This window comes from Enhydra lutris, unplaced genomic scaffold (genome assembly GCF_002288905.1).
Source record: "Enhydra lutris kenyoni isolate GAN:26980312 unplaced genomic scaffold, ASM228890v2 scaffoldscaffold3, whole genome shotgun sequence".
Lineage (NCBI taxonomy): Eukaryota > Metazoa > Chordata > Mammalia > Carnivora > Mustelidae > Enhydra > Enhydra lutris.
Genome location: NW_019154087.1, coordinates 38,150,255 through 38,175,785, shown reverse-complemented (window position 1 = coordinate 38,175,785; position 25,531 = coordinate 38,150,255). Strand labels below are relative to the sequence as shown.

General features: G+C 35.0%; 1 protein-coding gene across 4 annotated transcripts in view; it reads left to right on the top strand.

Annotated features, from left to right (window-relative positions):
* The window catches only part of LOC111153705 (coiled-coil serine rich protein 1), a 1,387,597-nt gene that overhangs the window by 549,728 nt on the left and 812,338 nt on the right, over window positions 1-25,531 (top strand). For all 4 annotated transcript variants that reach the window (XM_022512866.1, XM_022512892.1, XM_022512883.1 and 1 more), the window contains exon 7: window positions 7,933-8,010. In XM_022512866.1, the coding sequence (XP_022368574.1) occupies window positions 7,933-8,010 (78 nt within the window). The remainder of the gene's footprint in view (window positions 1-7,932; window positions 8,011-25,531) is intronic.

Below are 25,531 nucleotides of genomic sequence, written 5' to 3'. Positions count from 1 at the left end.
ATGGGTTTCTTCGCAGTAGCCTCAGACTGGATTAGATTACAAATTGTGATTAGATAAACAAGTTGAGTTTGCCTTTAAATATTGCACTACATTTAAAAGGATGGATCCTGAAAAACACAACAACATGACATGATGAATTTCAAAATAATTTTGCTGAACGAGTGAAGCTGGTTACAAAAGAGTTCATATAGTACATTTCCATTTATGTGAACTTCTAGGGAGAGCATAACTAACCTATAGTGATACCACATATCGTTGTTGCCTGAGACCAGGAAGGGGTGGCATTGGAATGCAAAGGAGCATGAGGGAACATTTTGAGGCAATGGAACTGTTCTATACCTTGATTTATTGGTAGTTACACGTGTATACATTTGTTAAATTCACCTAACCACATACTTTCAAAAGTCGTATTTTAGCACAGTGTATTATACTTCAGTAGTGTTGATTTAAAGAGGATGGATTTCCCCTAATGTGGGAGCAGCCAACTATATAAACCAATTAATAATAAAATCAAAGAAACACATCAACAATAATACAATAATAGTAGGGGACTTTAACACTCCCCTTACTGAAATGGACAGATGATCCAAGCAAAAGATCAACAAGGAAATCAAGGCCTTAAATGACACACTGGACCAGGTGGACATCACAGATATATTCAGAACATTTCATCCCAAAGCAACAGAATACACATTCTTCTCTAGTGCACATGGAACATTCTCCAGAATAGATCACATCCTCGGTCCTAAATCAGGTCTCAACCAGTATCAAAAGATTGGGATCATTCCCTGCATATTTTCAGACCACAATGCTCTGAAGCTAGAACTCAATCACAAGAGGAAATTTGAAAAGAACCCAAATACATGAAGACTAAACAGCATCCTTCTAAAGAATGAATGGGTCAACCAGGAAATTAAAGAAGAATTGAAAAATTTCATGGAAACAAATGATAATGAAAACACAACGGTTCAAAATCTGTGGGACACAACAAAGGCAGTCCTGAGAGGAAAATATATAGCGGTACAAGCCTTTCTCAAGAAACAAGAAAGGTCTCAGGTACACAACCTAACCCTACACCTAAAGGAGCTGGAGAAAGAACAAGAAAGAAACCCTAAACCCAGCAGGAGAAGAGAAATCATAAAGATCAGAGCAGAAATCAATGAAATAGAAACCAAAAAAACAATAGAACAAATCAATGAAACTAGGAGCTGGTTCTTTGAAAGAATTAATAAGATTGATAAACCCCTGGCCAGACTTATCAAAAAGAAAAGAGAAAGGACCCAAATAAAAAAATCATGAATGAAAGAGGAGAGATCACAACTAATACCAAAGAAATACAGACAATTATAAGAACATACTATGAGCAACTCTATGCCAACAAATTTGACAATCTGGAAGAAATGCATGCATTCCTAGAGACATATAAACTACCACAACTGAACCAGGAAGAAAGAGAAAACCTGAACAGACCCATAACCAGTAAGGAGATTGAAACAGTCATTAAAAATCTCCAAACAAACAAAAACCCAGGGCCGGATGGCTTCCCGGGGGATTTCTACCAAACATTTAAAGAAGAACTAATTCTTATTCTCCTGAAACTGTTCCAAAAAATAGAAATGGAAGGAAAACTTCCAAACTCATTTTATGAGGCCAGCATCACCTTGATCCCAAAACCAGACAAGGATCCCATCAAAAAAGAGAACTACAGACTAATATCCTTGATGAACACAGATGCGAAAATTCTCACCAAAATACTAGCCAATAGGATTCAACAGTACATTAAAAGGATTATTCACCACGACCAAGTGGGATTTATTCCAGGGCTGCAAGGTTGGTTCAACATCTGCAAATCAATCAGTGTGATACAACACATTAATAAAAGAAAGAACAAGAACCATATGATACTCTCAATAGATGCTGAAAAAGCATTTGACAAAGTGCAGCATCCCTTCCTGATCAAAACTCTTCAAAGTGTAGGGATAGAGGGCACATACCTCAATATTATCAAAGCCATCTATGAAAAACCCACCGCAAATATCATTCTCAATGGAGAAAAACTGAAAGCTTTTCCGCTAAGGTCAGGCACACGGCAGGGATGTCCATTATCACCACTGCTATTCAACATAGTACTAGAAGTCCTAGCCTCAGCAATCAGACAACAAAAGGAAATTAAAGGCATCCAAATCGGCAAAGAAGAAGTCCAACTATCACTCTTCACAGATGATATACTATATGTGGAAAACCCAAAAGACTCCACTCCAAAACTGCTAGAACTTGTACAGGAATTCAGTAAAGTGTCAGGATATAAAGTCAATGCACAGAAATCAGTTGCATTTCTCTACACCAACAACAAGACAGAAGAAAGAGAAATTAAGGAGTCCATCCCATTTACAATTGCACCCAAAACTATAAGATACCTAGGAATAAACCTAACCAGAGAGGCTAAGAATCTATACTCAGAAAACTATAAAGTTTTCATGAAAGAAATTGAGGAAGACACAAAGAAATGGAAAAATGTTCCATGCTCCTGGATTGGAAGAATAAATAATGTGAAAATGTCTATGCTACCTAAAGGAATCTACACATTTAATGCAATTCCTATCAAAATACCATCCATTTTTTTCCAAGAAATGGAACAAATAATCCTACAATTTATATGGAACCAGAAAAGAACTCGAATAGCCAAAGGAATATTGAAAAAGAAAGCCAAAGTTGGTGGCATCACAATTCTGGACTTCAAGCTCTATTACAAATCTATCATCATCAAGACAGCATGGTACTGGCACAAAAGCAGACACGTAGATCAATGGAACAGAATAGAGAGCCCAGAAATAGACCCTCAACTCTGTGGTCAACTAATCTTCGACAAAGCAGGAAAGAATGTCCAATGGAAAAAAGACAGCCTCTTCAATAAATGGTGTTGGGAAAATTGGACGGCCACATGCAGAAAAATGAAATTGGACCATTTCCTTACACCACACACGAAAATAGACTCAAAATGGATGAAGGACCTCAATGTGAGAAAGGAACCCATCAAAATCCTTGAGGAGAACACAGGCAGCAACCTCTTCGACCTCAGCCGCAGCAACATCTTCCTAGGAACATCGCCAAAGGCAAGGGAAGCAAAGGCAAAAATGAACTATTAGGATTTCATCAAGATCAAAAGCTTTTGCACAGCAAAGGAAACAGTTAACAAAACCAAAAGACAACTGACGGAATGGGAGAAATATTTGCAAATGACATATCAGATAAAGGGCTAGTGTCCAAAATCTATAAAGAACTTAGCAAACTCAACACCCAAAGAACAAATAATCCAATCAAGAAATGGGCAGAGGACATGAACAGATATTTTTGCAAAGAAGACATCCAGATGGCCAACAGACACATGAAAAAGTGCTCCATATCACTCGGCATCAGGGAAATACAAATCAAAACCACAATGAGATATCACCTCACACCAGTCAGAATGGCTAAAATTAACAAGTCAGGAAATGACAGATGCTGGCGAGGATGCGGAGAAAGGGAACCCTCCTACCCTGTTGGTGGGAATGCAAGCTGGTGCAACCACTCTGGAAAACAGCATGGAGGTTCCTCAAAATGTTGAAAATAGAGCTACCCTATGAGCCAGCAATTGCACTACTGGGCATTTACCCTAAAGATACAAACGTAGTGATCCGAAGGGACACGTTTACCCAAATGTTTATAGCAGCAATGTCTATAATAGCCAAACTATGGAAAGAACTTAGATGTCCATCAGCAGATGAATGGATAAAGAAGATGTGGTATAGATACACAATGGAATACTATGCAGCCATCAGAAGAAATGAAATCTTGCCATTTGCGACGACGTGGATGGAACTAGAGGGTATCATGCTTAGCGAAGTAAGTCAATCGGAGAAAGACAACTATCATATGATCTCCCTGATATGAGGAAGTGGAGATGCAACATGGGGGGTTAAGGGGGTAGGAGAAGAATAAATGAAACAAGATGGGATTGGGAGGGAGACAAACCATAAGTGACTCGTAATTTCACAAAACAAACTGAGGGTTGCTGAGGGGAGGGGGGTTCGGAGAGAGGGGTGGGGTTATGGACATTGGGGAGGGTATGTGCTACGGTGAGTGCTGTGAAGTGTGTAAACCTGGCGATTCACAGACCTGCCCCCCTTGGGATAAAAATATATGTTTATAAAAAATTAAAAAAAAGAACTCTTAAAAAAAAATAAAGAGGATTGGTCGGAGGTGAGGCATGAGGTAGTTTGTAAATTTAGGGGAATTATGTAATGGAAACAGCAACAACAAATGAATAGTTTCTTCAGACAGATAAGTGGAATGAAATCTGGAGAACAATATGCATGAGAAGAGGGTGACAGTCACCAGAATATCTCTGACATGTTCAAAGGTAAAAAGGTAAGTACTTGTGGGGCACCTTGGTGACTCAGTGGGTTGAAGCCTCTGCTTTCAGCTCGGGTCGTGATCCCAGGGTCCTGAGATCGAGCCCCACATCAGGCTCTCTGCTCAGCGGGGAGCCTGCTTCCCGCTCTCTGTCCTCCTGTCTTTCTTCCTGCCTGTCTTTCTGCCTGCTTGTGATCTCTGTCTGTCAAATGAATGGATAAAATCTTAAAAAAAAAAAAGTAAGTACTTGTCTAGATTTTATTATTAAACTTAAAGGTCATGCTTAACATTAAGCTCAATTTCGAGAAAAATAAAAGAGAACTAGCATATATGCAAAAGAAATAAAAGGGGGAAAGTCTACCAGTTTGGGTGAAAAAAACATTTTAACTATAGGGAAAATGTTCATATTATTTAATCACCCTAGTGTCGGAAAAAAACAGGTATCTATTAGACATAGAACCAGAAAATCAGGTTTTTAGGACACCTGTTATAATTAAGATAGTCTTAACCTGTCAGGAACATCTTATGCAGTCTCTATTGGGTCAGGAAGTTGAAGTATGTTACATAAGAATTAAGGAGGTTCCTGTCGTTGAGATGATTTGCTTATTTTGCAGAATAATTCTGTATCCCAACGACAGCCACTTTTACATTATTAAGAACTGGCCGTTTCCAAAATATCTGAAATATATCAAAAACAGATGAAGCTATAATTCTAACAAAATATTTTTTGAGGAAAATTGTGAAAGAACATAAACACTGTTAGCTTTTTAAAAACTTCAAATGTAACTTATGAAGTACTTTGTTAATTTGTATTTAGATATGCAACTGCACTGGAATTGCTATCATTAATTGAAAGGGTAAGCTAATTAAAGTATGAAGTATGGATAAGATTTATATCTGAAGGGTTTACTATTGTACCAGATATCTAAAAGTGTAAGCAAATTGAAATAGCACCTAAATTACAGATCACTGAAATGCAAATGGAAAAACAATAACCTAAAAATGAAGATATAGTTTTTCTATTTTTGCTTTGTATTTTTCAACTTGATAATTAAGTGCAGTGTATCAGATGTCACATAAGATTGATTTGTTTTTTAAAAACCTTTTTCTCAAGATGCCCTAAGAGCAATAGAATTAAAGTGTCATACTATAAGATGGATTTGAAAGTTAAAGCTGGAACACAGTTTTCTCTAAGAATGACATTCAAAGATTCAAGGTTAGATGATGCAAATTTTGGAGTCTGCTTTCTAACAGTGCTTAGGAATGACACATTTATTTCTGGGAAGTTGTGGGAGACCTCAACCCTAAAAGAAGTTAACCATGAAACTTGATTTTGGTTCATGTTCTTATGGAAGTTCAAAAATCTTCATCTGTGAGAATATGATACAAGCTTTTAAATTTTCACAACTGGATGTCATCTCTGTCTTCTGAACATATGATTTTTAAGGGCCTGATACTTTAAGAGGCTATGCAGAGTATCAGTTCTTAAGGAAAATTCCAGATAATTCAACTACATATGAACTGTATTCTATTACTTGCCTAATTTCTTTTTTTTTTTTAAGATTTTATTTATTTATTTGACAGAGAGAGAGATCACAAGTAGGCAGAGAGGCAGACAGAGAGAGGGGGAAGCAGGCTCCCCGCCGAGCAGAGAGCCCGATGTGGGGCTCGATCCCAGGACCCTGGGATCATGACCCGAGCTGAAGGCAGAGGCTTAACCCACTGAGCCACCCAGGCACCCACTTGCCTAATTTCTTATGAGAAATCCAATGAGAAAAACAGCTCGGGAGTCTTGTTTTTCAAGTCTGGAAAAGAAGTTTTACCCATTTTTTAAAATTTTAGAATCCTGTGGTAAGTTCATTTCTAAGAAGACCTTTGTTTTTCTATTATATAATCAGATAGTGAAAGGCAGCAGTTCAGAATATTTCCTGATTTTGATCAAATAATGGACAAGAAGTTCTGAATAAATGAAGAAATAAGGTCAGTAGCTAATTCAGCTCTAGTGTATGTATTTTTCTGCTGCCTTCAGTAGAAATATTGTTCAGTTTTTACCTAACTTCCTCCTTTAGACAATTTAAGTCAATGTGCAGTCTTCAGTTTCTGAAGTAGGTGCAATACATGTTATATAAAGATTATACTGATTGTAAACTATGTTTATAGTCCTTATGCATTGTTGCTGAAATAGAGTCAGAAATAATCCCACTTTAAGGATATTTAAAATGTGTCCAATTTATGGTACACCTAAATCAAATGAATTGAAAATAACCTCATGAATGGAAAGAGACTAAGAATTTTAACAGTTGTAGCATCTATTCTTTGAATGTGTTCTTTTTTTGGTACTTAAATCAGCCAAACTTGTCTACTTATTCCCTTATCACAATCAAAATTAATCCATTCTTTTGCTTTAATCTTCACTGCAAATTTTTCTGTATTTGAGTGCCTGCACAGTTGGTAACCAAGCTGGAATATGTTGCTGTTCATTCTTTTCAGTGTTTTATTTGCTTATCTACTTAAAAGAAAGATTTATTCTGACAGAGTGAATTAAGGATATAGTAACATAATTTTTGTTGCTACCTACTATCAATATTTTTTTCTTGCTTTTAGAAAAAATAATGGTAAGCTTCTAACCCATACTTCTTTTTTTTAGGCTAATCTCTTTTTTAAGAAGTTTTAATTTATTACATTTTTACAAGACTAGAAGAACTGCATTAGAAACATTCCAATAATTCTTTGTGTAAATCCTTTGTTCTTACACTTTTGTTTTGTTTAGCAGAATGTAAGAAAGATTATAAAGTGTTAGGGGCTATGGATATGGGAATTTAAAATTTTAATGTTTCTTCATTTTCCAATTACATATTGATGACAAAAAGTTTTAATAATGAATGAAAACTGGGTACAGTTACTTAAATTTTCACTAAATAAAAGTGAATAACTTTCCAATATATGTTTGAAAATCAGCCTGAAAGACAGCGAAATTAAAACATTGGAAATCAGCACAGATACAGTATAACTTTCAAAAGAAAAGGGGAGGGTGTCTGGGTGGCTCAGTGGGTTAAAGCCTCTGCCTTTGGCTCAGGTTGTGATCCCAGGGTCCTTGGATCTAGCCCCGCATCAGGCTTTCTGCTCAGCAAGGAGCCTGCTTCCTCCTCTCTCTCTGCCTGCCTCTCTGACTACTTGTGATCTCTGTCTGTCAAATAAATAAATAAAATCTTTAAAAAAAAGGGGGCAAAAGTCTAAAGGAAGCAAACAAAATTTAAAATACTGTCCTGGCACAAAGATGATCATAATATTTAATAAAATGCATTTAAAATGTACATTAATAAGTGATAAGTAAGCAAATTTTTCAGATAACCATTTCTAAATAAGGAATGATTCAGAATATAATATAATGTGAATTTTTTACACCCATATTTAATTTATTATTTATTTATTTATGAAAAAGAAGGATTTGATTCTAAACTGGGAATAATAAAAATATCTACCAGAATATATCTCTTTACCAGAATATATCTGTTTAATTCAGTTATGTTTTCCTTGCAGAGTGCAGATATGAGCCCAGCAAGTAGCACCACTTCACTTCCTGTTAGTCCTCTTACTGAAGAGCCATTGCCTTTCAAGGTAAAAAAATAAACAAAAAATAATTACTTGTTAAACTTTTAGGATACTTACTTTACTATAGTAAAATATTGCATGATATAGATGGTAAGGTGAACTGCTTTAATATGTAAGGATCTAATTTCAACTGGTAAAATCTTTGTTGTTTTGTTGTCATTCTGGTTGGTAAATGAAAGTACAGTTTGAAATAGAAGTTAATACTTTATAGACTACACGATTTGCCTTGCATGCAGGAAACAGTGATGTCTTTGCAATAGTTTGATGTCACATGAATTAGAGGTTTTGAATCACTTATCTTAATTTCAGTAATAAATTCAGGATCCATTAGTTAGCCCTCATTGAGTAGTTGTTACATTTCCATTACTTGGTTAAATTTTCATTGATGACTCTAGCTTGTAATTAAGTGATTATGAGATCTTTATAAAATAATGATCAAAATAAAAAATTGAAATATGGAATCATTCCTCAAAACACATTATATCTTAAAAATATTTAAGGAAATAAGGAAATAAGTAATTGAATATGGTTTGTAGATTTCTTCAGCTTGGGAGACTATATGTATTACAAGTAAGAAGTCATTTTCTTGTTTTGCTGTTTAAGGTTAGATGTATCTTTTTATTTTTTATTTTTTTTTAAAGATTTTATTTATTTATTTGACAGAGAGAGATCACAAGTAGATGGAGAGCCAGGCAGAGAGAGAGAGAGAGGGAAGCAGGATCTCTGCCGAGCAGAGAACCCGATGCGGGACTCGATCCCAGGACCCTGAGATCATGACCTGAGCCGAAGGCAGCAGCTTAACCCACTGAGCCACCCAGGCGCCCTAGATGTATCTTTTTAAACTAGAGCTTGAGGTCAGCTCTTTTATATTTGTGCCAGGGATGTTTGAGTTTCATTGAAATTGTTATAAATAAAGGCAATCCTCGAGATCATGGGGGAAGAAGACACTTGGAATGTTGAGATGACACACTTAACTTACATGCAATAGTTTCAGTTTAATTTGGTTTAAAGACAGGGAGGTATGCATTTTGGGATTCATTATGGTTTTCATGATTTTTGGATTTTATTATAAAATTATTTTTTAATGTGTTTTTTTCTTCTTTTTCATATGAAGAGCATAACCTACTCAACTTCATACTGCTTAAACCTAGTACAGTGACTGGTATTGATTTCTAAGTACTCATGCTGTATTGTTATTAGAAAGTTATGAATTACATTGTGTGTCTTTAGTTTTCTAATTAAAGATGCTTTGTTGCTTAATGGTGGACAAGGGGCACTGGGTGGCTCAGTCAGGTAAGCAGCTGACTCTTGATTTCAGCTCAGGTCATGATCTGAGGGTCATGAGACAGCCCCAAATCTAGCTCCATGCTCAGCAGGGAGTCTGCTGGAGATGCTCTTTCCCTCTCCCTCAACCCCTCGCCCGTCACATTCTCTCTCTCTCAAATAAATAAATAAATCTTGAAAAAATGATAGACAATAATAATTGTTTAAAGGTTATTTTGTATCAGAGAATTGTTAAATACTGAGTAATATTCTGATTACATTATTTATTGAGAAGTCTATTCTACAACAAGAAGATACTAACATTTCAAAATTTAGTGTTACTCAATGTTTCCATCTTATGGTATATGGGACAAAATCTATGAAAAATATCTTTAATAAGATTTTAATTGAATTCTCAAAGCATTATTAGAAACCATTTTCTCTTTTTAATATATTGATAATGACTATAGTCCTTATCCTTGAAATTAATGTATTTTTTAATGGAAGTAAAATAAAAGGTCAGATATATTCCAAAATGTGCTGACACAAAGCTAATATAAATATTATTATTGTAGTTCGATCAGTATTGTTCCCATGTTAATGTATGTAAGTGGTTTTAGAAGCAGTTAAATCTTCTAAGCACTTACAATATATAATTAGCATTGGTAGCCAGTGTAGTTTAATGTCTCTTAATTTACTTCTTTTGTGAAAGGAATATTACTTATCCTTTTTTATATTTTTTATCATATATAATAACATCCTACTACTATTTAATAGTGTCAAAAATTTAAGTTTGAAATTATGAAGTAAAGCTCTTGCATTTGTAAATGAAGAGCTTTTTTTGTAAACAAGGACTACAGGTCCTTATTCACCACTGTTCTCATCATTCTCTATTGTAGGCATGTCTGGCCATGAAAGCATTTGAGTGTATCCCTTCATAGAGAAAGATGTTTGATTCACAATTCTCTACATATACTACCATAAACTCACAGACTTCCCAGTCACACTTCTGGTGCTGAGAAATTTCTAGGATTCCAAGTTTATATAATTGGGCAGTTGTTAATGGACATATATTTGGAAACAAAAGGCAAATGTATAATCTCTATTTTTTTAATAAAGCATTCAGGGTGACATACACAAGTGGTATGTTCCCTACCACAATATAATTACAGAAGGGCAAAGTATAACTAATTTTGCATGGGTGGGAAGAATATTTTATCAAATAACCATAATAGAATCATAAAATTTCAAGATCAGTTATCTGTGAGTTTGAGTAGGCCACTTAACTGTTAATTACATCATTTATGCTTCTTTTTATAGAATAACACAGAACCAAGTTGATAATGTTAACTTTGATTGTGTCCATTCCAACCCATTCTGCCTTTTTTTTCCTTTGCAATTCTTGATTTCTATCAACCTAAATCACTTCCAGTCTAACCTGCCCCTCTCTCCCTATGTTAGACTCAGTCAGATAGATATTCTACACCCAATGCCTTGGAGGTCACCAAATATTCCTGTTCTTTAATAAGATGATCCTTTTAATTTATTTGTATACACACAGTTATTAGCAGCCTCAGTCCATTCCTGGAACTAACAGTCTTGAAGTTAAAACTAACTTACTGTTCTTGAACCCTCCAAAATAGTACACTTTATTATGGACCATGTTCTTTTTGTCACCCGTATTTATGCCCTACTTTAAAATTTATTTGCACTTCACTGAAGCATGATCTCTAGGTTTTCGTCCCTTGTTCTCCAAAAATCATCTTTTCTTTGATTAGGTATGTTAATAAATGGCATTATTCAACCTTGCCCCTTTATCCTTATCATGCGATAAAGTCAATGGATGGAAATGAATTCAGCTCTGTTTTTCTTTACACTCATGTTTCAAGAGTACACAAAGGCATTAAAGAATGAATACCTTCCATTCACCAATTTTCAAAATCTAATTTTAAATAAACATTTTCTAATTGCTTTTCCTGGCCCATTGACAGCTGCTTTTCTGTGATACTTAGCTTTGTGGAATGTCTAATGAAATTGAGCATCTAATGCCTACAATTCACAATGGAGCCACCCTTTTAGAAACCCAGCTACCTTCCCCAGGAGCTGACCCAGGGTGGTTCTGGGATATTTTTAGAGTCTTCTCTCCTTGTGAAATCCAAAGTTCTTAGACTCCTTTTTCTCATCTCCAGAAATCACCATTTAGTCTAGACTAAAGAAGTTCCTTTTTTTTTTTTTTTTTTAAATTTCCCTTGGAGATTATTCCTCTCTCCTTTAATCAACCAGAGTCTGGGGGGAAAAAATCTTCTCAATGCACTTTTTAGAAACAGAATAGAGAAAAGGAATTGTCTGAACTGTTTGAAGATTTTTCTTAGTGCCACCTTATTAAAGCAAGGGATAAGGAGGTGGAAATAAATTAATGTCTCAAAAAATTCATCTTGCCATGCACTCCTGGAATATTAGAGAAAGAAATGATGCTAATTCCTCTTGGCCATAGATCCTAAACTCAGCATTTAGTAACAAACATAGTTTGCTCTTACATAAAGTGAATAGTGTGTAGAAAAAAAATAGTAATCCCAGAAAATAATACCTATCAACCATTAACTATTTGGATGAATGATACTTTAAATTTATCTATTGTTTCTATAATGATCACTGATTTCCAGGACAAATTTCCATTCTGACACTTTCTATCTGTATGACCTTGACCTGTTACTTGGCATCTTAATTTTCCCATCTATAAAATAGGAACAGCAGCAAATTCTTCTTCATTGGGTTTTTATAACATTAAAAAAGTTAACAAATAGGGCGCCTGGGTGGCTCAGTGGGTTAAGCCGCTGCCTTCGGCTCAGGTCATGATCTCAGGGTCCTGGTGATCGAGTCCCGCATCAGGCTCTCTGCTCAGCAGGGAGCCTACTTCTCTCTCTCTCTCTCTCTCTCTCTGCCTGCCTCTCCGTCTACTTGTGATCTCTCTCTGTCAAATAAATAAATAAAATCTTTAAAAAAAAAAAGTTAACAAATAGAAAGTGCTTCAGATAGCACATGGTATCAGTATATGTACTATTAGATTTCATAGAACAGGTATCTCTAAATTTAAGGCAAGAGGTTCTGTATGTTACAAATAACATGAAGCAGAATTATTTCCACTTAATCCCTTGAACTTTATTTCCAAATGTGAGAGCAGTAATGCACTTTAAACATAAATCCTTTACTTTGCTGAAGAATAGTATTTAATATTCATTTCTAGAAGGCATGCTATTTATTTCCTGCCCTGAGCATTCAGATAAGCTCATATATCAGATTCCTTGTATGAAAAATAATTAATGGAAATGTTCATTAATTACAAGGGAGAAGGAGTAAATACAATGAATCTGTCTTAAGGGAAAACTGGTGAATATAATAAAACATTACTTGGAAAAAAGAAATACATAATTAATAGATCTGCAAGCATAAGGACCTATGGCATCTTTTTATCAGGAATACACTGTTGTATATTTTCTTTAATTTCCCAAACCTTCCCCCACGGATTAACCTGATAACCTCCTAAATGCAAGCTCCACTGAAGCAACAATGTTCAATCACATTAGATACTGGAAAAAAATCACATTGTAAACAAAGCACTGTTGATATTTTATTCTTTGTATGTTGTAATGTCAGCATACTAAGTAGTGTCAGTTTATTTTGTCTGACAATATAACAGAAAAGAGCACATTTGGAGACTCTAGGAGAGTGGGAGTTTGTGTGAGTGTTTATTGCTGTTGTTTCTCATTCAGTGAATTTAATGGTCTCTCTTATTATTGGAAATCACTTTTTTCATGTCCCAAAAATAATCCCAAGTGGTATATATCCTATAATTTTTACCGTGTCATCTACTCATTCATTCATATATTCTTTCATTCATTTGCTCATTCATATATTAGTGAATCAACTTACTGAGTTGTGTTTGATAATATTCTAGGCCCTTTACATTGTTTCAATGTAAACAACCCAGACTAAATTCCTGCTTTCATGGTATTTAGGCTCTAGTGATAAAGAAGAGACAATAAATATATAATGCCTCAGATAGGGATGGTAAATGCTATGATGTAGAATGAAGCAGGATTTGGAAGACAGAAAGTGACTCTGAAGTATGATATTTTTCAAACAGATGGCCAAAGAAAGCCATTCTCATTAAAGGATATTTTAGTAGAGACCATAATGAAGAAAGGGAGTAAGCCACTCATCTAGGCCATTTCAGGATCAATAGAGAGCAGAGTGACTGAGGGGGCAAGTAATATCAGGTCAGAGAGAAACCAGGTCATGAAGGGCCTTGTAGTCCAAAGAAAGGCTTGAGATCCTGTTTTACATGAGATGTGAGACCATTAGAGTGTTTGGGAAGAAGAAGGACATAGACTTTGATTTTTTTAATTTTTTATATAAAAGTTCTTTATTAAGGAAAAAATGACTTAAGCATCCTCTTTTTATATTCATGAAGACTGCTCACCCTTCTGGGATAAAAATGAAATACAACATTTGTTTATTTTTTTGGTGGTGGAGAGCAGATCATTCTTTTTTTTTTTTTTTTAGATAATTCTTTTTTATTAACATATAATGTATTATTTGCCCCAGAAGTACAGGTCTGTGAATCATCAGACTTACACATTTCACAGCACTCACCATAGCACATACCCTCCCTAATGTCCATGAACCACCCCCCCTGTCTTTTCCCCCACTAACCCCCAGCAACCCTCAGTTTGTTTCCTGAGATTAAGAGTCTCTTATGGTTTGTCTCCCTCTCCAGTCCCATCTTGTTTCATTTTTTCCTTCCTTATCCCCCAATCTTCCCCCTGCCTCTCAAATTCCTCATATCAGAGAGATCATATGATAATTATCTTTTTCTGATTGACTTATTTTGCTCAGCATAATACCCTCTAGCTCTACCATGTCGTTGCAAATGGCAAGATTTCATTTCTTTTGATGGCTGCATAGTATTCCATTGTATATATACACACCACATATTCTTTATCCAGATGTTCATGACAGTTATAAAAGATGTTCATTTGTTGATGGACATCTAGGTTCTTTCCATAGTTTGGCTATTGTGGACGTTGCTGCTCTAAACATTCAGGTGCACATGCCCCTTTGGCTCAGTACATTTATATCTTTAGGGTAAATATCCAGTAGTGTGATTGCTGGCTTGTAGGGTAGCTCTATTTTCAATGTTTTGAGGAACTCCATGTTGTTTTCCAGAGTGGCTGCACCAGCTTGCATTCCCACCAACAGTGTAGGAGGGTTCCCCTTTCTCCACATCCTTGCTAACATCTGTCATTTCCTGACTGGTTAATTTTAGCCATTCTGATGGGTATGAGATGGTATCTCATTGTGGCTTTGATTTGTATTTCCCTGATGCTGAGTGATGTGGAGCACTTTTTCATGTGTCTGTTGGCCATCTGGATGTCTTTGCAGAAATGTCTGTTCATGTCCTCTGCTCATTTCTTGATTGGATTATTTGTTCTTTGGGTGTTGAGTTTGATAAGTTCTTTATAGATTTTGGATACTAGCCCTTTATCTGATATGTCATTTGCGAATATCTTCTCCCATTCTGTCAGCTGTCTTTTGTTTTGTTTCTTTTGCTGTGCAAAAGATTTTGATCTTGATGAAGTCCCAATAGTTCATTTTTGCCCTTGTTCCCTTGCCTTTGGTGATGTTTCTATGAAAGTTAGACTTTATTTTAAAACTATTACTCTAACTTTGGAGACATGGTAGAAGAAGGACATCAAGGCCCCTATAGGTGAGAGATAATGGCAGACAAAACTGGAGTGGTAAAGTTTGAGTAGGGTGAGTGTTGGTGGGATTTTGGACATATTTTAAATGTGACTCTGCAGGATTTTTTAATGTATTATATATGAGATATCAAAAAAGATCAGGTTTGAAGATTATTCCTGATTCTGATATTCTTTTTATTCCCCTATTTTTGTTTCTTTTGCTACCACACTTGATTATAGATTTAAGGAATGTGTTTATGATATGGTAATAATTTTAAATACAAAATGGCACCAAATGTTTTCCTGTTGGTAACAAATTTTAATGAGGACCTATTATCAATAATGTGTACATTAAAAATAAAATGATTGTTTCTGTGTAATAAACTATTTCAAAACTTGGCAACCTAAAACAGTAATTTCTTTTTTTAGATTTATTCATTTTTTTTTTTTAGAGAGAGAAAGAGAGAGAGAGAGCACGGCCGGGAGGGGCAAGGGAGAGTGAGAGAAAATCTTAAGAGAAAATCTTAAGCAGACTCTGCACTGAGCATGGAGCGCCCTACATAAGGCTCAATCTCACCACCCTGAGATCACCCTTGACCTGAGCCAAAACCAAGAGTCGGATGCTCAACCGACTGTGCCATCCAGGTGCCCCAAACAATAATTTCTTATTGTTGTTTATGATTCTCTAGATTGTAAACATATCTAGACAGTTCTTATTTGGGGTCTTACAAGTGGGTGGAGAATAGAGTTATCTGAAGGCTCAAGTGGAGTAGATACAGGATAACTACTTACAGACTACCTTGAGTTTTCTAACAGCATTTTCTCACAGTTTTTTAGAGTAGTTAAGGTTGTTACATGACATCTGGCTTCACACATAGTGAATGTTCCAAGATGTGGAAGCTGCCAGGTCAATTATGGAAAAGACATAGAATTAGTGTTTTTGTATTCTTTGGGTAAATACCCAGTAGTGTGTTTGCTGGATCATAGGATAGTTCTCTTTTTAACTTCTAGAGGAAACTCCGTGCTTTTTCCAGAGGGGCTGCACCACCAGTTAGCAGTCCCACAGTGCACAAGTGTTCCTTTTTCTCCACATCCTCTCCAACACCTGTTGTTTCTTGTATTTATTGATTTTAGCCATTCTGACAGGTGTAAGGTAATATTTCATTGTAGTTTTGATTTGGACTTACCTGATGGTAAGTGATGGTGGACATCTTTTCATGTCTCTTGACCATCCATATCTTCTTTGAAGAAATGTCTGTTCATGTCTTCTGCCCATTTTTATTTGGATAATTTAGTTTTGGGATGTTGTTGAAGGCTAGAATTTTAAGTTCAAGGTACTGGTAGGATTGGTTTCCAGTGAGACTCTTTCCTTGGTTTGCAGATGGCCTTCTCATTGTTTTCGCATGGCCTTTCCTCTGTGGATGCACTTCCCTGTTATCTCTTCCTTTTCTTATGGGGATACCAGTCATATTAAACTAGGTCTCACCCAAATGGCCTCATTTTAACTTATTCATATTCTCAAAGACCTTATTTCTAAATATGGTTATATTCTGAGGTACCAGGAATTGGAACACTAACATGAACTTTGAAGGGTACCTGGGTGGTTCAGTTAATTAAGCATCTGCCTTCGGCTCAGGTCATGATCACAGGGTCCTGGAATCAAGCCCCACATCCATTGGTCTCCCTGCTCAGTGGGAAGCCTGCCTCTCCCCCTGTTTGTGTGCTCTCTCTCTCTGTCAAATAAATAAATAAAAATGTAAAAGAAAAATGATGTGTGAATTTTGGAAGGACACAATTTAGCCCGTAATAGACAGACAGACTAAAGCCTGCTATGTTAACTCTTCTATACATGAGGCCAATCTTGACTGAAGTGAAAGACAAATAAACTATCTTTTGAGGGGGAATGACAAAAATTTGCAGCAATCTTTAATCAACTACACTGAATAAAAATGATGTGTGGTAGTCTTTTATTAATCAGTTTTAGGCTCTATCAAATTCTGAGTCAGCTGTAAGGAGTTTGGGTTTGAGGGAATATAGAAGGAAATAGGAGATTTCCTTAAATGTTTATGTATATTCATCAGTGTACTTACTTGAATGTATTTTCCAATGCTGTTTTAATTTCCACTAAATTTGGCAAATTCACTTAAATGTCACTGTATTTGGATTAACTTATAGTCCTTAAAATCTTATGGTTGAGAATATAATTATGGCTTTAAAAAAATAGCTTACTAAATTCCTGATTATAAATACTGAGAGTAAAATTTAAATTGAAATAACAGCTACCAAACAATGCTGTCTATATTATGTTATACAAATATAATAAACAAGTATTATTTTATTTTAAAGTTTCCTTTAGCTCTGTCAAGATACATTTTAAATGATTACTATGCCTATCATTTGGCTTTTGCAGACCATATTATCGATATATGATGAATGGTCTAATATTAAGAAAAATTATAATTTTATATTCTGATGAAATAATTTTTACATAAGTTAAAACCAAGACAAATTTGGTCTAATTTCTAATTTTTCAGACATACTAAACCTCAGGGGAGAAGATTTTAATGGGAAAAATAAGCAAATACTTTTATGTTGCATACTAGCCTCACATTACTGTCCAGATCCTTCTTACGCACTGCCCAGATGATTTCAGGAAGACATGTACAAGATACTGAACTTATCCATATTAATACATGCTAGAAATTATGTCATACCTCCCACCTCATCTCCAGTTCACATATCCATTTTATTTCTTGAATTTCAATCTCACTGAGTTTCTTTATTGTTGCATAGGTTGGTGCCTTAGATTTTTTGAGTTTTCTGAGTGGTACTGATAGAAGACTCTCTTTGTTAAAAGGCTTATTACAGCCTTACTTCAGAATATTGGGTCATACTCTGTCTGCTTACTGTAGTCAGAGTCCCTATGACATACTTAGTGGACAAATTTTACAAGCGTTTGTTAAAGTTGACCTTGGAAAATTGAATTCCAGGATCTACTTTCTCTATGGTTGAGTTAAACAGAACCCCAGAAAACTACCAGACAGATAGATTTGGATTATCTTTCATAATTTTCAAAAGTAGGGATTGTATAGGAAAAGCCTGAATTTAGAGTAGAGGTACAGAACTTGGAAGGATAGATAGAATTCAGGTACAGAATGTGGGAAGATACTTCTGGGTTTATTTACACATGTAAGACAAGATGTTGAACAACTGTCAGAAAATCCTAAAGCCAATAAAAGCCTTGAAAATCTGAAAAATAAAAACAACTTTATATTTCCCCCCAAAAAAATAACTTCTAAGAATCTGAGTCATTAATTACTTCAACTTTGGTTTGGGGAATCCACCTCTGAGTGGATTGGCATCAATGAAACATTTATTCTATCTGCCAACAAGGTGCCATTACAGTTCTATTTAGAAGCAGTTGAAGTCAACATGTGGTTGGTGTTGTGTTCTTCAACAACTGTTGGTCCTGAATGTGTAGAAGACCTTGATATGGGATAATAACAGAGGTAGGAATCATTGCTGTGTACACCGGTATTAAGATCTCTTTTTACATCTATTCCAGATAGCAGACTCCGAATGGGTGTAAAATAAACACTATATTTAAGATAATGACATCATTATCAATGATAATTTAAGTAACTGATCTCATATATAGCACATGCAGCATGTATTTCTTACTCTTAATTGTTACCATTTCATATAGACTCTGGATCATAAACACTCACCCACTTTTGTTGTTTTTAAATATAATCTCTAACATTGCTTAAGAGTTTACCTGTAAGTGTGACGTGTACTCTAACATATTTTTCTTTAAATAAGAAATTAGCAATCCAGGTACAATTTGAAGACTATGATTTGTTATTAATATGCCTATTTGAGATGGACCATGAATATGAGAAGCTATTAGAAAGTAGGCTCAACCTGAATTTAGTTTATCTTGCAGTGACTTTGATCTGGTCTATCTTGGAATTGTCTACTTCTGTAACAAACAGTTTTAGAAGTTGAATGGTATCAATGTGCTGTTGCAGCTGTAAAATAAAATGTTCATAGAATTAAGTACAATGAATTTTACCATATATCAAATAATTTAGACATTGTTGTATTTTCTTTGGTAACTATGTGAGATTGGAAAATATTAGACTTAAAAGGTTTTTAAAGATATTGGTCATCCATTGCTTTAATCATATAATGTAGTATTAAATAGCCATGCTGACAGATGAAATAAAATAAGTAAAATAAGCAAATACTTTGTTCTGAAGTTTTTTGTAACACAAATTGAGCATTTCTTCAGTGCAGTTTTCATACCACACATAAATAATTTTGCATAAATTCTATTATGTCTAACAATTGTTCAGGAAAAATAATGGTGGCACAAATTTAAAGTTGGATAATAATTATGAAAAATCAGAAAATTCTATTTACTCTTGCTCTAGTGAAGATAATAATGTAGATAAATGTATGGATATCACTTTAAATGCATTCCAGAGAGGTAAGGCAAGGTGCAAGTGTTTGCACAGAAACTTACTTTTATCCTCTTGAATAGTGGCTGACTCATAGCACAGAAAATCAGAAGATAAACAATTGCCAGATGGATATATTAGACTCTCATTAACAGCCTAATACAAATGATTGTGAAGATAAATGCAATTTGAATATTCTGAATACTGTTGATGTCAAGAGTCTCACCTAAGAAAATTGTTTGCTTTCCTTTAAGTTCCTGCATTATATTATCAATAGCTTATGCCTGTACTAGACATGTCCTTTTCTGCAGGTAATCTCTTTTACTCTGGTAAATCTGATAGGAAAACTTCATGTCAGGAGTTGTGACAAACACTTTTGAAGTTGGCTAAACCTGTTATATTAGAATTTTATTGCATGTATTTCTTATTAAGGGTAAAGGTTAATTTAGAGTAGTTAGGTTCTGCTTAATAACGAAGACTTTGGCAGCATTGCTTGAGCCTGAAAGTTTTCAAAAAGCTGAACAGAATTGTCAAAGCGTAATTAAGGGTAGAGGAATTAAGCTCACTTTTCTCCCTTCTCTGTGAAGCAATAGAACCTGCGGCAGCAAAGCCAAGTAGAAAAATGGAGCCATGCCAGTTGCTGCACCATGATAGAGATTGGTCAGAATTTCTGGTAATAATGCCCACAGGAATAAAACTGACAGTAGTCTATCCTCTTACTAACATTAGTCGTTTCTCTCCTTCTCTTTTCTTGCTCTTTCTGATAGGCCTTAGTTACTTGGTGATATTAACTGTCACTATTTTTGTCATCTATCACTATTTGTTACATTATTGAATGTGATGAGTCATTCAGAACAATTAACTAACATTCTTTGAGTTCCTGCTATATGTAAAAGCTTATGTAAAGGTATTAGCAGAAATACTTTACTCTGATTATAAAAAGCTACAGAAAATCATAATGCTGATTGTATGGGGATATGGCCTGGAGAAGTGCGAAGTATTTCAAAAGGGTAAAGATGGAGTTGAGGAAAGGGAAGTGTCATGAGATCTGAGCCAAAGGAGAAGCAAGATCCAGGGTCCCAAGCTAGGCCCTGAGGGTCTAAAATTGTAAATACTTAGTGGTGTGTTTCCCATGTGACCAAGTTGTTTGGTGTTAAGAATAGTATGTGCTTTATAAGGAACTTAGACTAATTCTGTAGGCAATGAGGTAGAAGAAGTAAGCAAGAGTTGTATCTTGGTCTTTATAGTACGTTGCTATCACAGCATACTATAAACTAGGAAACTTATAAACGACAATTTATTTCTCACAGTTCTGGAGATTGGGAAGTCAAAGATCAAAGCACCAGCAGATTTAATGTCTGATGAGGGCCCACTTCTTAGGCAGCCATCTTTTGTCTCCTTTACCATGTCTCTATAAACTTACATGGTAAAAATGACAAGTGATCTCTTTGGGAGCTCTTTTATCAGGAAATACTTTGCATTCATGAGAACTCTGGTCTCATGACCTAATCATCTTCCAAACATCCCACCTCCTATTACTGTCACATTTGGTGTGTTAGAATGTCAATATATGAAGTTTGGAGGGACACAAATATCAGACCATAGCAAGTTGAGTAAATAGTAAGATGCAAAATAAAGTTTATAGTGTTTCTTGAGCTGGATTTCCAAAGAATGGGTTCTGAACTTTATTTGAAATTTGTCAATTCCTAGACTATCAATTGGTACTAATCAAATATAAATTATAAGAAATAAGAATTTCATATCATACAGTACACTGATTATGTACATCTATACATGCCCCAATTGGGATGAAAATTGCTTATATTCATATTGAAATAATAGAGTTTACAGGTGCTAGGCTATCAAAAATAAATACGAAGAGATCCATTCATTTATCCAGTTGTTGTATCCTAAAAGGTTGTAGTTAGTGTATTGGTTTCATATTGCTGCTATAGCAAATTACCACAAATTTGATGGCTTAAAATAATTCACATTTAGTATGTTATTGCTCTGAAAGTCAGAAATCAGAACTAGGTCTCACTGTACTAAAATCAGTGTTGCCAGATGTGAGTTCCTTCTAGAAGCTCTAGGGCCTGATGCATTTACTTGCTCTTTTGAGATTCTAGAGTTTGCCTGCATTTCTTGTCTCATTGCTTCCTTCCATCTTAAAACCCAGCAATGGCCTGTCAAATCTTTCTTATGCTGCACCACTCTAATTTATTTACTCTCTTTTCCAGTAGAAGAAGATGTTTGTAAATGCAGATATCATATTTGTAGTCTTTATATTCCCTATTTCAGTGCCTACTATAGAACTAGTATATAATAAAACAATAATAGATGAAATTAGTGAACTATTAAATGAATGGTAAAAAAAAAAAACTTCTAATTAAGACCAAATTTTTTTCTCAAGTCTTTCATCCTGTTAAAATAAAGTTAATCATTTTATTAAATTAACCATTGATAACCTGAAATACCTAACAAAGCCTATCAAGCTATACATGTAGTATCAGGCTACTAAATTTTCAGTAGCTTGTCCTCTTTTTCCCTATAACTCTAAGCATAGCTAGACCAATCCTAGGTACAGATTATCCCTTATGAGAGTAACTTGGTACTAGAGAATTCAGTATTCTATTGCCCTTGTTTTTTAGGTTCTTGTGTTCTGAAAAATGTGGCTTCTGCACTGGCTGGTGCTTATCTGATAGCCAGTGTATAAAAGACAACTGCATTCCTGCCAATTGCCTATTTGGATTTCTAAATAGTACTTTTCCCGAGATTTTTCCATGGCCAGATGCTAGAAATTTTAGGTATAGACTCATTTCTCCAAATTGGAAATCTTGAATGCTGTCTACTTCTTTGGAGTATTAATCCTCAGTAAGCATGGCCATAGTCTCATCTTACAGATAAAGAATTTGAAGCTTAGAGCAGTTAAGAACTTAATTTGAGGACCTAGTGTTGATAAACAGCTCAGCTGGAACTCTAACTCAGGTTTTGTTTGTTTGTTTGAAATTCTAAAGACTGGTTTAACTACTATACTACAGAAAGTCTACAGTGCTTTTATTTTAAGCATGATTCTGATTGCTTATTGGTTTTATATAACCGAAAAGGGATAGAAATAGAACTAGAGGGGCACCTTGGTGGCTTAGTCAGCTAACCATTGGCCCACGGCTTGGGTCATGATCTTAGCGTCCTGGGATGGAGCCCTGTGTTGGGCTCTCTGCTCTGCAGGGGGTCTAGTTCTCCCTGTCACTCTCCCTCTGTGCCCTCTCTCTCTGACTCTCTCAAATAAATAAATAAAATCTTTAAAAAAAAAAAGAAATAGAAGTAGAAATACAGAGAAAAGGAGAGAAAGATGAAAAGTGAAGAGAGAAAGGGAAAGGAATGGAAGGGAGAAAAGATGTAAGAAGGAATCCATCAATTCTTTAGGTTTATCATCTAATGAAATTATAATCCTACTAAGATTATATATGTCTTTTATTAGTAGACCAGATGATTTTGAACCATCTTTGGATTGAACGCCACATGGAATATTTTTCAGTTTTCATAGATTCAAGAATATAATTTGCCGGGGCACCTGGGTGGCTCAGTCGTTAAGTGTCTGCCTTCCTCTCAGGTCATGATCCCAGGGTCCTGGGATGGAGCCCCACATTGGGCTCACTGCTCTGCGGGAAGCCTGCTTCTCCCTCTCCTACTCTCCCTGCTTGTGTTCCCTCTCTTGCTGCGTCTGTCTCTGTCAAATAAATAAAATCTTTAAAAAAAAAAGAATATAATTTGCTTTACATAATTTAAACAGAAGGAATTTTATTATAAGGTATTTGATAATTTTTCAAATTCCTTGAAGGTCAGCACACTATTCTTGGATACACAGAGACAAAATCCCAGCAAAGATTCCTTTCTGGAAAGGATAGGGTATGCTGCCAGACCAAGAACATGAAAAGGAAAAGACAATGGACATGGGGTTTTCAGGATTTAATATGTAGTGGGGTTTTTTGGCTTGTTTGTTTGTTTTGGTTTTTGTGTTTTTGTTTGATTTTTTTTTTTTAAGAAAGAGAAAGAAAATGAGAATTTGAGAATTGGCGGTGTGTGCTTGGTTTGAGGTATTTTATCATTAGGGAGATCAAGGTTATCTGAGAAGGGTGAGACAAGATCATGAAGACAAAGTTTATTCTAGTCTTCCCAAACATTTAAAAAACAATTTTGACATTGAATACATTATTTTATTTTATTTTTTAATTTTTTTTAACCTTTTGACCCCCTTTATCCATTCCTCTCACCCATTATCTCCTGTGTCTGGCAAGCACTCATCTGACCTCTGTATCTATGAGCTTAGTTTTGGAGTTTTTGCTTTTGTTTTATTTGTTTGTTTAGATTCCACATATAAGAGAGACCATACAGTATTTTCCTTTCTCTGTCTGACTTCTTTCACTTAGCATAATACACTTGGGGTCCTGGGGTCCATTCATGTTGTCACAAATGAAAGATTTCATTCTTTTTATGACTGAATAATACTCCATTATGTGTGTGTATACATACAAACATATGTGTATATATATTTATATCCATATAAATATTAAATCTTTTTCATCCATTCATCCATTGAGGAACTTCGGTCATTTCTCTATCTTGGCTATTGAAATAGTGCTGCAGTGAACATGGGAGTGCATATATATTTTTGACTTAGTGTTTTCATTTGGGTGATAAATACCTAGAAGTGGAAGTGCTGGATCAAATGGTAGCTCTATTTTTAATTTTGTTAGGGAATCTTCATGCTGTTTTCCACAGTGACTGTACCAATTTACATACCCAACAACAGTATACAAGGGCTCCCTTTTACCTACATCCTCATTAACACTTGTTATTTTTTGTCTTTTTTTAATACCCATTCTAACAGATGTGATGTGATATCTCATTGTGTTTTGAGCTGCATTTCCCTAATGCTTATTGATAGTGAAAATCTTTTCATGAACCTGTTGGTTATCTGTATGTCTTCTTTGGAAAAATGTCTGTTCATTTTAATCTACTTGTTTTCAGTAAGGTGCTACCTTTCACAGTTGTACCTGATGTCACTTTAATCCATCTAATATACTTTGGAAGACAATAAACTTGTACCTTTTGCTAGGGAGAGAAGGAGAATTTGCCTGGCTGCATGGAATAGTGTCAGCCAATCCTCTGGTTGTCAGATCCATCTTCATTCCCACTTTTACAGATACATAGCTTTTCTATGGCCCCACAATAACAGTAGGATTGTTTAGGGGTGGGGATGTGCACTACTGGCTTAAGTTTCAGATTTCTTGTTTCTTGTCTGCTTTCCAGTTTCCTTTTTCTGTCTCAGTGTGCTTAGGTTTTACAATGGACTTCTTACCTTAAAATTTACATTTTTTTTCTATTTTCTGTTTAAAAAATATTGATAGTTACATATATTTAGTTATATATATTTATTAACATACACAGAGTTTTCATGTTCATTTTTTTAAAAGAACTTGAAGTCTGTGTTAAAACCAAGCTGAATACTATATGTGTGGTTATAAAATCTAATAAATCATAAATATTTGACTTTATGTGAATATTGGTAAAGGGTAAGAGCTGGTATTTTGTAGTTTGACAGAGCCAAATGGCAGTTAGCTTTATGAATTTTGTTTTAACTTTTTTTGTTTTAACTTTCTATCTTACACAGACTATATCCATTAATGCATAGGAGAGCCAGTTTAAAAAAAATTGGAATTGTCTTTTCTTTGAAATATGTCTTAATAAAGCAGTCTATTAGGATAGAATTGGAACTTCATGAATAATCATTTCTATATAATGGTAAATATCCTGGAACTAAGTTGTTTTTAACACTACTTAATTTAGTGCATGCAAAGATTTGATGAAAGCTTCAGTGAAGTTCTAAAAAATATGGGTATATAACCTCAGATAAGTGTATAGAAGGACTCACGTGTTGTTCAAAATTGTCCCTGAGAGATGAGTATAAAGTACACATATAAAAAAGTGAGACACATTTCCATAAGCCACATGGTTTAATATCATTACTTTCAGTCTAATAAGTTAGTTTTAAAGCTTTAG